The sequence below is a fragment of the Camellia sinensis genome, chromosome 8, assembly GCF_055761805.1.
Source record: "Camellia sinensis isolate YWXY chromosome 8, ASM5576180v1, whole genome shotgun sequence".
Lineage (NCBI taxonomy): Eukaryota > Viridiplantae > Streptophyta > Magnoliopsida > Ericales > Theaceae > Camellia > Camellia sinensis.
Genome location: NC_138968.1, coordinates 171770757 through 171783557, shown reverse-complemented (window position 1 = coordinate 171783557; position 12801 = coordinate 171770757). Strand labels below are relative to the sequence as shown.

General features: G+C 31.6%; 1 protein-coding gene and 1 long non-coding RNA gene across 4 annotated transcripts; one reads left to right on the top strand and one right to left on the bottom strand.

Moving 5' to 3' along the window:
- Positions 1 to 376: 376 nt before the first annotated feature.
- Positions 377 to 10027, bottom strand: LOC114310971 (cytochrome P450 CYP72A219-like). The gene is made up of 5 exons (XM_082884130.1): positions 8117 to 10027; positions 6909 to 7126; positions 6069 to 6313; positions 4554 to 4938; positions 377 to 896 (listed from the first exon to the last, which is right to left on the bottom strand). The coding sequence occupies exons 1-5, from the start codon at positions 8394 to 8396 to the stop codon at positions 471 to 473; spliced, it is 1554 nt and encodes a 517-aa protein (XP_082740256.1). The 5' UTR covers positions 8397 to 10027; the 3' UTR covers positions 377 to 470.
- Positions 2671 to 12296, top strand: LOC114283295 (uncharacterized). 3 transcript variants are annotated; one of them, XR_014338703.1, is made up of 3 exons: positions 2684 to 2947; positions 5349 to 5406; positions 12041 to 12296. It is a non-coding gene; the product is annotated as an uncharacterized LOC114283295 (long non-coding RNA). The 3 variants fall into 3 exon arrangements; XR_014338702.1 differs by having other exon boundaries at positions 12034 to 12296; XR_003636516.2 differs by lacking the exon at positions 12041 to 12296 and having other exon boundaries at positions 2671 to 2947; positions 4935 to 5365.
- Positions 12297 to 12801: the final 505 nt, after the last annotated feature.

Sequence of the window (12801 nt, the reverse complement as noted above, 5' to 3'; positions counted from 1 at the left end):
AAAGCTGAAATAAGCAGCTTTTAAGTTCTACCAAACAGGCACTAGGTCATATGTCTAAGGGAGTATTAGGGGCGCAGATTGCCTCTCTAAACCATCTTTGTCCCTAGTCACTTTTTCAAACCATTAGTCTCATATAGTTAAGGAGGGCCTTCTCCCTTTGTTAGCAGATTATTTTTGGTTAGATGTTTGAAAATTTTAACATTGTGCATTCGCAATCACACAATTTATTTATTTAGTTTTATTTAAATAATATTAAATTGTACAATTGTGAGTCATAAAAAGATAGAAGGACATATATAGTTTTAGAGATATAAGATCATGTTCCTTCAATATATTGTATAAGTTACACAAGGTCTGCATTGAGTTTTCCAAGGCCTTAGAATTTAACATATTAAATTTTATTCATTTATGAAAACCACAGCGGTAAGATCCTCATTTTACATATTATCATTGTAAAGATCAATCAAATCCTAAATTTTCTGTAATATCAAGCGAGCACCATGTTGGGGATTCAGTGTAAAAACATGGGAAGGAGCGTGCACATATGATGGGGAAAGCTGAAATGAGAAACGTTGTAAAATCATTGCCAAGGCTATTTTTGCTTCTATCATTGCAAAGTTTTGTCCAATGCAGTTACGGGGACCCCCACCAAAAGGAAGGAATGTGCCTGGGGTCTTTGTTGCCTTTGTAATTCCTTCAGAAAATCTCTCAGGCTTGAACTCCATTACATCTTCACCCCAAGTTTCATGATCATGATGGATTGACATAACTGACAACAAAAGTTCCAGTCCAGGAGGTAGAACAAAATTCCCGACCTTTGTCTTCTTGTGTACAGTTCGAACAAGTATAGGTACTGCTGGGTATAACCTAAGAACCTCGTAGAAAATCATGGTCATCTGCAATGAAAAAATTGTAGAAAAATTATTCAATTTTTTTTTATTTTTTTTATTTTTTTTTTCTAGTGGGGGTTATGCTATGAAGGCATAAATTGATAATAAAATTAAACACAAAATATATATGAACAAATAAAGGCTCCGTTTGGTAAGACTTTCTAACTATGATTTGAGAATATGAGTTGTATTTTGAGTTTGTGTGTTTTGAAATTATGATTTGAGTGTAGAAAATTTGTTTGGTTATGATTTTTGAATAAAGTGTTGAATTGAGTGTGAAATTAAGTATTGAAAGTTTGATATGACATGTGAAGTAAGAAAAATTATTTGATTATGAGTTTTGGAAAGAGTTTTCAAAAACTTAATTCAAATTGTTATAACTCATAACAAAGCATACTACTTTCACACTATTAAAAATTCTGATCAACACTCATAGCCAAACTCTTTTTAAAACTCAATTAAAAAATTTATTATTAATAGAAAATAACATTAATCAATTTTTTAATTGAAAATACTACAAATGAAATAAATTTTTTTTTTCAAAATAAATATTCAAAAATTTTAAATCATAAATATTTAAATAATTTAAATAATCTAAAAAATTTAATAAGTAAAAAATTAAAATAAATATTCAAAAATTTTAAATCATAAAAATTTAAATAATTTAAATATTCAAAAAATTTAAATAATTTAAAATTTTAATATTTTAAATTTAAAAACAAATCTACACTCAAATCGTAACCAAACACATAAAACAAAACCCACTTAAGAAATTATTTTTAAAACTTATAACCAAATACATAACTTGAAACTCCATACTACTTTCACAACTCTACACTCAAATCGTAACCAAATACATAACAAAAAAAATTAAAATATTTAAAAATATTTTTATAAAATAGAGTTTGAATTTATTTTTATAAAATATTTTAAAATTTTAAAAATTAAAATCGTAATATGTAAAAATTAAAATATTTGAAAATATTCAAAAAATTAAAATATTAAAAAAATCGTAACATATTTAAATATTAAAATATTTTAAAAATATTTAAATATTTAAAAAATTAAAATATTGATTTAAATTGAGTTTTGAAAAGAGTTTTGAATTATGTCTTTGGTTATGAGTTTTGAATAGTAATGATTCTGTTTTGAATTGAGTTTTGAGAAATGGGTGTAGAATTATGATTTGAAAGTTCAAAACAAAACCACACTCAAATCAATTGGTAAAACTATAATTTGAGAGGCTTACCAAACGGAGCCAAAATTTTCCAAAAGTGGGTTTCACTGACAAATTCTCCTTGCAAAATATGGAGCCAAAATTTTCCGAAAGTGGATTTCACTAACAAATTCTCCTTGCAAAATCTTATCCATCAACGTATAACTATTCAATTTTGTGATCGATTTTTGTTTTCTTAAACTTACTCTTGCAAATAGGTTGCTTTGCTCTAATGTAGAAGAACAACGTTCCGTAATGTTAGATTTTCTTGTTGATATGCTTATGGTGTGTTTGGTTGGATGATTTGGGAAGGGATTTGGAAAGGGAAAGGGAAAAGGCGTGTGAAATTATGTGAAATTTAGGCATGTTTTATTCATATTTCACCTACCTTTTCTATTTCCCTTTCCAAATTCCTCCTCAAATCTCTCAACCAAACACAACATTAGAGTTGTTGACTATAGAGTTCATGGCAATTGATAGAGAGTTAATGAGCATTTTAATGGAATAAGATTTGGACCTAAGGCTCGGATAAAATGAAATTACAAGAGGTACAATTTTCATTTCAATTCAGTGATGAAAAATAGTGCATCTTATCTTATTATTTTCAGATTTGGATGTCTAATCTAACTAGGTGGGCCAAAGTTTAGATTCAAAATAGGGCTCTCAGCAAATTCATAAGTAAAAATTCAGAGTGGCCAATCTGAAGGGCCCAACCCAAAACGAGGAATTCGAGATCCAGAACAAACTCTTCTTCTCTTAGTCAGCCATATTAGAACTCGAGAGCAGCGACTCAAGCTCAGCTAGCGATCATCAGCGAAGACTCGAACAGCCATGTCCGCCGGTGAGTGCTTCCTCTCTCTTTCTTTATCAGATTTTAATGGAAGAACATAGTTGTTGCCCTAATTTAATCTCTAAATGTGTGCCCTAATTTTTGTGCATTAATGGAATAATCTCTAATTTATATGCTTTAATGGAAGTCTCTGATTTTGTTGTGCTCTAGTTTCTGAAATCATATTATTTGTCCTAATTTGTGTGCCCTAGTCTCTGTTTTGTTTTGCTCAAATTTGTGTGCCTTAATGGAGTAGCCTCTAATTTTTATTTTTGTTTGTACCATTTTACCCAAACTTTTCTTTTAGGGTAAATATGTGAAAGGGCCCCTCTTAAGAGTTTGCCTAGGGCTTGTCTAATCTAACTTGAAAAGGGTTAATCAAACTTGAAAGGGGTTGGTCCTGGGTTATAAGATAAAAAAATAAACAGAACAAAAAAGTCACTCTTGGTTATGTTGCATATGTAATATGTTAATGAATAAGCTAGTCGTGTGCTTGTTGCAATGTATATGTTCATGGAATTCTTCTTCCTGTGGTGCCTTGTTTATGTGCCTAGATTTTTGTTGATATGCCAACCTGTGTAAGTGATTTTTTGGGGGTTTTTGAGAAAGGTTGTAAATTGCTTTAACTGTGTGTGAACATGGTTGGTATATATCATGTAGAAATGAAATCTTCTTCCTAATTTTTATTATCTCAAAGTATTTCTTTATTTTGGGTTAGTAAAATCTCTTTCTTCACAAATTAAAAAAAAAAAAAAAGTTTTTGTAGATCTTACTAAAATGTTGCCTATTTCCTAAGTATCACCTCCTTGGAAAGCTGTACTTTTTTAAGATGTCATGTGACCAGGGAAATCAATGTTAGCCCACTATTTTTTATTAGGGTAAATTAATCTAATATCTTTTTTAAGCTTGAAGGAAATACATCGAGTCCAACAATTTCAGCATAATTACATTGGGCTCTCATAAAGTTTCAATTTACCTAACACTTACTCCTCTTTTTCATCACTAATCAATCCTATTAGCATTTTCATATTCCATTCTCACCTAAGAAGTACGGACACGGATATGGATATAAATATGGACACGGATGCGGACACAGAACATGGCGATTTTAAAAAATAGGGACACAGACAATGAAATATACTTTCATATATTTTTATTTGTTATCTAGAATAATATTACATCTATAAACAATTAATATTAACAAAAACTAACTTTAATTATATTTTTTTATTAAAAAATACTTTTAAATTAACACTTATAGTTTATATCTTTTTTTATGGATGATTTATTAAGTATTTAAATCTAAGAAAAAAATAATAAACATTCAACATTCATTAAAAGTACTAAATAAAATTGAAAAAAAGACAATTTGCCATGTTCTTAGTGTGTCTCCTGAAAATAAATTAATTAAATAATGGGACACGCATCCATGTGGTGTGCCTCATACGTGTCCCCGAACTGTCCATGTGTCCAACATGGATATGGCACTTGTTTTGAAGTGTCGGTACTTCATAGATTCTCACTCTCCCTTTATGAGAGGCTAAAAAATAGTTGCGCTAGTCAATCCTATTAATTTGAGAAAAATTTCAAAAAATTGATTTATATAGAAAACACTCACAATTTTGAGTCGATTTAACCCTTCATAGCTTGGTTTGTTGTCCCCAAATACTGTTAAAACCTCTTCTCTAGCTAGAGCTTGCCACTTTTGATGCTTACTCAACAAGATCATTGTCCACACAAGCAAAGTTGAGGTGGTCTCTTGCCCAGCAAGGTAGAATAGCTTGCACTCCTCGATTACCTCTCCCATTGTCAGTTTGATGTTCTTCTTGTTTCCTTGTACTTGACTTTCTTTTAAATTTGTCTTCAATAGTATTCCTAACAAGTCATTATCTCCATCATTTCCCTTCAATGTCTGCTCTTTTTTTTGGATAATATTGCTTAGTAGAGCTCTCACTTCATTATAGATTGTTTTCATTCTTGTGTTTTTCTTTGTTGGTAGAAACCTACATGCAATCAAGTAAATCTCAGTGATATGAAGACGTAAAAAAAGGACTCAAATAAGTTCAACCTTTGTGATTGGTATTACTTGGGACGGAAAGACTAGCAAAGTTTCCACTATTTTCTTTAAAACAAAATGAAGCATCATATGCAAGTGGGCAGATAAAAGTATTTTTCTTCAACCATTGGAATTTTTTCTACTTTTTCTAGATGAAACTAAGCTTTTAGTTAAATTTTTTTTTTTGGTTTGAAAATATGAAAATCAATGCCTTTAGCATTTTAGTTTAATATCTATTAAAATGCTAGTCTACATTACAATCCTATATTCAATCTTTATGTAAATGAAGATATTAGGTATGTGTTGTGATTCACACATGTGCACATAAACAAAAGCACAATTACTGTTGGGTTGTAGTTGCCAACTTGAAGTTGCATGCCGTGGGGTTCTGGAAGAAGCTTAAGATTTGCTAAAGGTATGTGTGTTAACTTAGTTGGGATATGCTGCGTAGTTATAAACTTTTTTCTTAATCCTTATTTTCTTGATGTACTTCATTATTGAGTTATTAAAATTTTCTTTTTTTTTAAAAAAAAAGAACACAATTACACGCACATATCAAAGAGAAAAATAAACAGAGATTTTGAGAGAGAAAAATATTCCATTGCATCAATTGAAAAGTACAAACTCACTTTCATCTCTTTGCAAGCCAACCCTTCTCTGTTACTCTCTCCCTAGAATTCCCACAAATTTTTCAATTTTCAATCAACCCTAGAAATCTTAATTCCAATACAATTAAAAAATTTCACAAATTGGATTCTTGGTGAATTCTGAATTTAAAGAGATTGTATTAAAAGAAAAACTAAAAGATTGTATGGGCACTGTAGAATACAAAACGCATGCTCAACAATAGGAAAATAATTTTCTAGAGTAGGTAGGTGAAAAAGAAAAGAAAGTAATTCTCACTTGTGTTTTTTGTAAATGTTTTATTATCATTAATAAAATATTACTTTTTTGCTGATAAAAAGAAAAAAAGTAATTCTAATTATACTTGTAAAGTAACTTAGAATTGGCAAGTAGCTAAAATTGTAATGCAATAGCACTAATATATATAAATAAATAAATATATTTCAGACATACCTCCACCCTGGAATGTAAATTGATCGTGCGAATTGGATTATAAGGTCACCTAGTTCAGTTTGGAGTTGGAATATTTTTTTTCCTTCGTCATAGTTACTACCAAATGCTGTTCGAGAAATCACATCGCCTGTCACATTCTGAAGATAAGGCCATACATCAACCTCACATGACTCTTTTTGTGAGACTAGCACTTCCCATTTGCTTATCATCTCACAACAACTTAAGCACATTGCTGGTACCATGTGCTATATAACAAACATAAAAGACATAGTTAAGCGCAGCTCAAGAAGGCATCAAGTTTAGGTTGAGGCATTGTTGAGGTTCAATAAACAATTATGAGACACTCAAGTTGCTAGTCTTGGGTATAATATAAACAATTGTAGCGCAATAATAAACTGTTAGCACAAAAAATTATTAGTAGTCTCAGAATATCATGAGTTATATTACTTAATGCTTCCAACAAATGAGGAATAGAATAATACACTAAGTAGTTTATTCTTTGTCTCTCGACTACCTAATAAAGATGGATCAACATTGTCTCACTAGTGAAATTTTCCGCTATGTCATTAATTAGGAGCACTATGCGAATAATACCACGTGGTTGTCTGGGACTATTGAATAGTTACTCGTGTTAACGGAATGGATGGATATGGGTTTAGTCTTTATTGTTGTTCCTAAACAAAAATGAAAAAACAAATGGATAACAAAGGAAAATCAATGGCTAGGTATAAAAAAATTTTGCTCTTCTCAAAAGTTTTAAAATTCATCCAAACACACATTCTCATATTATATATGCATCCAATTGTGTTTAAACAAAAGCCGGGATTAGAGATTAATTACCTTCAACTTTTCTAGATGAAAGGCTGGGTTGAGAATGTTTCTGTGCTTAGCCCATTTCTCGCCCTCACACATCAAAACCCCTCTCACTAGGAACTTGGCAAGTGGGTTTTGCACTTTTTTTTGAAAGACTTCATAGTTAAACAAGATCTCCTTTATCAGTTTAGGATCTGCAATACTTACTTGTGGTGTTGGGCCCAGCCATTGGAAGTAATGTTTACCTGAAAATTATTATATTTTGCCTTGTCATTATTTTCAAATTTCTAGAGTTATTATATCAAACTAGACAATCAACTATTTACGAAAGTACAACAATGTATATTACCTATAAGCTCAACATATCATATCAATATAAGAAAGAGCTCCGAAGTAGGGAAAAAAAAATAAAGAACATAAGAAAGAGTCCCCTTATAGAGAAGAAACAACCAATTCAATCTTTGTTGATGACCCTTTGATCTCTTAGTTGAGAGTCTATAGGGTAAAACATACTCAAAGGTCATGTAACAATCAATAGAAAACAACCAAATATAGAAAATAAAGGAACTTGCCTATACTTATGGCTGCATTAGTAAGACAAAATTAGATACCAATTTTCATAACTAATACTAAAAGTCCTCCTAGTTAGTTGTAAATATTGGGTATAATAGTAATTCTGTGTGACAGTTCACCAATATTCATTAGGTTAGTGGAAGACAACATATATACTTAAATAATTGTAATAGGATAAAAGGCTTTACCCCCTTTAAGTTTCAGCATTTTTCTCACTTTCTCTCAATTCATTCCCCCCCCCCCCCCCCCCAACGCGCGCGGCACATGACCTTTGTAATTTTTTCCTATTTCCATGTAGCGCCAACATGGTACTACTGTATAGGGTAAAAAATACATAAAGCTTATGTAGCAGCTAATGTCGCATTTTTCATCTGAAATTGGACGGACGTTAGCTTTTAGAATAAGTTGAGAAAAATTAAAAACGTTAATGAAAGTGGGAAGAAGAAACTCCAGGTAAAAACTAAGAAAACATTGAAACCTAAAAGGAACCAAGTATAATTTAGGGACAATTGCTTATCAGTGGGACAATCCAAAAATAATTGTACTACACATAGAAAAGATTTGGATGCAAGTCTGATACACAAGAAGGATTTGTACCAAACACTGAAAAAACTTGCACCCATGAAAGTAAAGAAATTTGAATTGAAGTACATGAGACATACCATGAAGGTTGATGTTATGATGGTGGAACCGTAGGACGTGTGGGATAAGATCGTCTGAGGATGAATCCATGGATGTGGATCTTGATTCCCTCATCATTGATATCATCTCTTTGGTGTCTCCATACAACAGTTTGTATGGATTTCCCTTGAAACCTTGCTCTCTCAGCCACCTCTCTTTCTGCTTTGGCCTCAACCACACCCAGTTCACTACCCTCCATGCACATGTTAGGAAAGTTACCAAAGCAATGGAGGTAACAATAGAGCTTACTGTTACTTCCATGTTGGGCACTACCAGTACTACCTTAATTATCTAGCAAATGTTCCACAATAGGTTGGTATATATAGGATGCTGTACAGATGTACTCTGGACCATATGATCACTGTCATCATTGTTACAAAAACAATATGGAGAAGTTATTTACGGGTCACTCTTGTACACTCTCAACTAAAAGGTCAGGGTTAATTCTTGTCGTAGGCAACTATTGGTTATTTATTTCCTATTATGGACTTTTTCTTGTAATGGTTGTTATTGTTGGGCTTGTTTTTCTTGTTGGACTGATTGTCCAGTTTAATATAATCTTTTGATATTTGTAAATATTCTTCTACCGATTGACAAAAAAAAAAGAGTAATATTAAGGAGAATTCCGTTATTTAGTAGTCCTGGGCACGCCACGTAATGCTTAATTTGATAATTATTATTTAAACTCGAACCTGTTCAGAAAATTATTATAAAGAGTATGCTACGACATATTCAATGCAAAAAAATAATCGTAGCATTATCCTACTATAAAATGTAATTTGAATAAATATATGTAATAATTTGGTTTAAATTATTTATATGTATGCCCGGATGTATATATAGAATTATTGAAAAAAATATGATTTGATGTATGAAATCTAAAAAAATAAAACATATATGATATGGGTCATTTGTCTCATATTTAAATGTATGTACAAACGAAGTTGTTGTATTAATTTGGGAAGCAACTTTTTTTAATAAATCAAAAAATATTTTTCAAGTTCTAGATGCAAATTTTTTTGGCTAAAAGATTCTTTGTTGAAAATAATCTTTAAATATAATTAACACAATATGTTAAACAAGAATTTGTAAAATAATTTAAATTATATGAATGATTTCATCTATTTATTTTAAAATTTGAGAACAATTTATTTGGTTGACTGACGTATGATGAGAGATTAGAAATGTATATAGATATTTGATGGATATATTTAGTTTATGCAAAAAATCTGAGTGAAAGAGAGAGGAAGCATTATTTTAATTAAATTAGATAAGCATGAGCTTGATAAAAAAAATAGATACAGGGGGGCTAGACAGTTGACTTTTGGGAAAAAACATTAATAAGAGTGTAGGCATATTTTGAGGAATTGTGATATTAGGATATGATTATATGACATTTATAAAAAGAATAATGTTTGGTAGCTCGAGGATTTTGCCCCCCGAATCCTCCTAATGCCCAAAACGACGTCGTTTTGGGCGTTAGGTTTTTTTTTTTTTTTTCCTTCCATTTTCGATCTGAAACCGATCTGAGAAGAAGAGGGGAAGAGGGAGAGAGAGAGAGAGAAGAAGAGGGGAAGAGGAGCAGCTGGCGGTCGTCGCAGCTCCCCGCCGTCGTCGCAGCTCCAGCCCGCCGTCATTGCCTCGCCGCCAGCTCGTCGCAGCAGCAGCTCCAGCTCCAGCTCCGGCCGCCGTCTCCGCCTCCGGCCCCGCCTCCTCCTCCCCTGTGTTTAGGCCCCCTCCAGTCCTCCTCCTCATCCTCCTCCTCCTTTCTCCTCCTCCTCTCCTTCTTCCTCCTGATTTTTGCTTCTGAAAAAAAAAAAAAAAAAATAGAAAAACGGCAACGTTTTCGATTAGGGGGATTCGAGCTACGTAGCTTTCGAGCTACGTAGCATGACTGTTATAAAAAATGAAAGAAGGGAGGCGGCTCAACAATAAATAGGGAGATATACAAAAAAAAAAAAAAAAAAAGAAGAAGAGCAAATACTATTTTTATTTTTTGCTAAGTAAATAAAAATTTTATTATCAAAAGAAGAAATATAAAACAAAGTTCAGAACCAGTCCTAATAGGCGTCACTACAAACAGCAACATCCTCAAAACACAGTAGGAAAACAAACTAAAAACTAGCAAATAAAACAGCAAATAACAAAAACCTAGGCAAAAGAATGAAGACTTACAACTCAAGCCTAGGACACTACTAAACAAACCCACTATTTTTAATTTGACTCAATTATTAATTAGTTAGCTCTGATCTCACCCCCCCACCCAAAACATTAAAATAGCAGTCATCCATGAATAGAGTATGAGCCAACATTCTGGAAGGTCAAAATTGGAAACTAATCGGTCAAGTGTGGCACCTATTAAATATCAGCTCTAAATTGGAAGGCATGGACATTTCAACAGATCTAACGCAAACATTTGTACAGTTTTCAATTAGGCATTAAATCAAACAACAATGCAACCAACCAATATCTCAGATGATTGATTTTAACCATTAGTTTAAAAAACTGTCACATCAGATGAATGAACGACAGATTCAACCACTATTAAGAATTAGGGGTTGTTTGAGATGATTTAAATAAGTGTATTTTTTTACTTTTTATGAAATATGAGTTGAGTTTGGGTTGGGTTTGAAGTGATGTGTCAGAGAGGTGATGTGATTTAAATAGGATAGTGACTTTTTGACTTTTTTGAAACTTGTCAAACCAACCCTTAGTTTACCCAAGTAGTTTAATCCAAGTTTTGTAATGAAATTCGTTGACAATAAAGATCACTTTCAAGAATATGTTTAATCTGGTTGTGGTTTTCAAGTCGTCATTTGGCATGGAGTTGGGGTGGAGAGGGAATGGTGATAGTGGTGGCAGGATAGTGTTCTATATATGCAATCTCATTTTAGAAATATTAGACTAATAGAAAGTGAGAGATTGAATATTTGTTAATTGCAAAAAAATGCTGACACCATAGATGTTATAACAAAATATCAAATTATTTTGGGCTATCCAAAATTTGGATAATCTCCTTTATATAAATAAAATAAGCATATACATGTTATGATTGAAAATTTTAAAAATAGTTATATTAACATATTTTTATGGGAAACTAAAAAAATTGAATGGTTGGAGTGATTGATGGGAGCCAAGGATTTTTGGGAATTAGAATGATGATTTAGATTAAATTCTAATTTAGTTATATGCCTTGATTTAAAGGACTTCTTTCTTATGTTTGACCTGGTGTATAATAATTAAAAATATATTAGTTTATGGGTAGGGGAGATGAATTTTGAATTTATAAAACTTTAGTCATTTTCCTTTCCTGGATTCAAGGAAATCCTAGATTAGTAAATTGTAGAATAGGATAAAAATTGCGAAGACTTTTCCATCTTTTTCAGAATTTATTTTTAAATTTTTTTTAATTGGAAACTAGTATGATAAAAATAAAATATTTTAAAATTTTTAAAAATTGTTTCCACACCAAAAAAGAGAATCACAAGTGAAAATAATGAGTTCTCTTTTATTTTATTTTATTTTTTTACCAAACTAATTTTAGAAAAAAAAAATTAGAAACAAAATTTGAAAATTAAATCAAATATAGCTGACTTCTCATTTTCTGCTTTTTATTAGGACCACTTCGTCTTCTTGATTTTCTTTTTAGATTGTCTTAATTATACTCTTGTCAGTAAGGAACTATCAGAGTCCTAATCATCAAATCATTTATGCTGTGTTTGGTTGGAGAATTTGGGGAGAAATTTGGAAAGAGAAAGGGAAAAGGTGTGTGAAACTAGATAAAATATAGGTATGTTTTATTCACATTTCACATACCTTTTTCATTTCTCTTTCTGAATCTCTCCTCAAATCTCCCGACCAAACATAGCATTAGTATTGTTTGTTGACATAAATAGAGCTTCCAGATTTCAAAGTTGAGCGGTGCCAGGGCAAAGCAGGAGCTGCAATAACTTTTGGAACATTATTTATGTGATAATATTTTGATATCATGTAAGTATTATTTGATGTGATGTCTTACATGCAGTTGACTACATTATTTGATGGGCTCTACATATGTGATTGATTGGTGATGGGTATATGAAAGATGTCTCATTATATTATATGATATTCAAATTTGATCACTAAAACATTATTCAAATATATGAGATGTGATGTCTTATATACAGTTGACTACATTATTTGATGGGCTTACATATGTGATTGGTGATGGGTATATGAAAGATGTCACATTATATTATATGATATCCAAATTGGATCACTAAAACATTATTCAAATATATGAGAAGTGAAACTATTTACACCCCCAAAATGGTGCATATGGTATGTACCTATAACTGTCACAGTAGTTGATAAATTTCATCAATCATTCATTTTTTATGAGGGGTCTGCATCTGTTTAGACGAACCATAAACTTCTGTTTGCTCAACGATTAAGAAGTGAATGAGAATTTGACTCTTAATTCAACATTTGATATTGGTTAAAGAATGGTAAACTAGTCTATCCCACATTGTTGCAGTGTTTATATAGAACATCAATGGACTTGGGTTTGGGCTATAAAGGAGACTTAGGTTTTGCAAATGGAGTAACTAGCCAATCTAGGCTAGATCACGCACACAAGCCTCCACCGTAGGAATGGCAATGGGGGTAATGGGGTGGATATTAATTC

Excerpts from the sequence above, each read along its gene's own strand:
- LOC114310971 (XM_082884130.1), bottom strand. The coding sequence starts at position 8,396 with ATGGAAGTAACAGTAAGCTCTATTGTTACCTCCATTGCTTTGGTAACT. Across the intron at positions 7,127-8,116 it reads TCATAACATCAACCTTCATG|GTAAACATTACTTCCAATGG; the intron begins GTATGTCTCATG and ends AATAATTTTCAG. Across the intron at positions 897-4,553 it reads GGTTAAATCGACTCAAAATT|ATGACCATGATTTTCTACGA; the intron begins GTGAGTGTTTTC and ends TTTTCATTGCAG.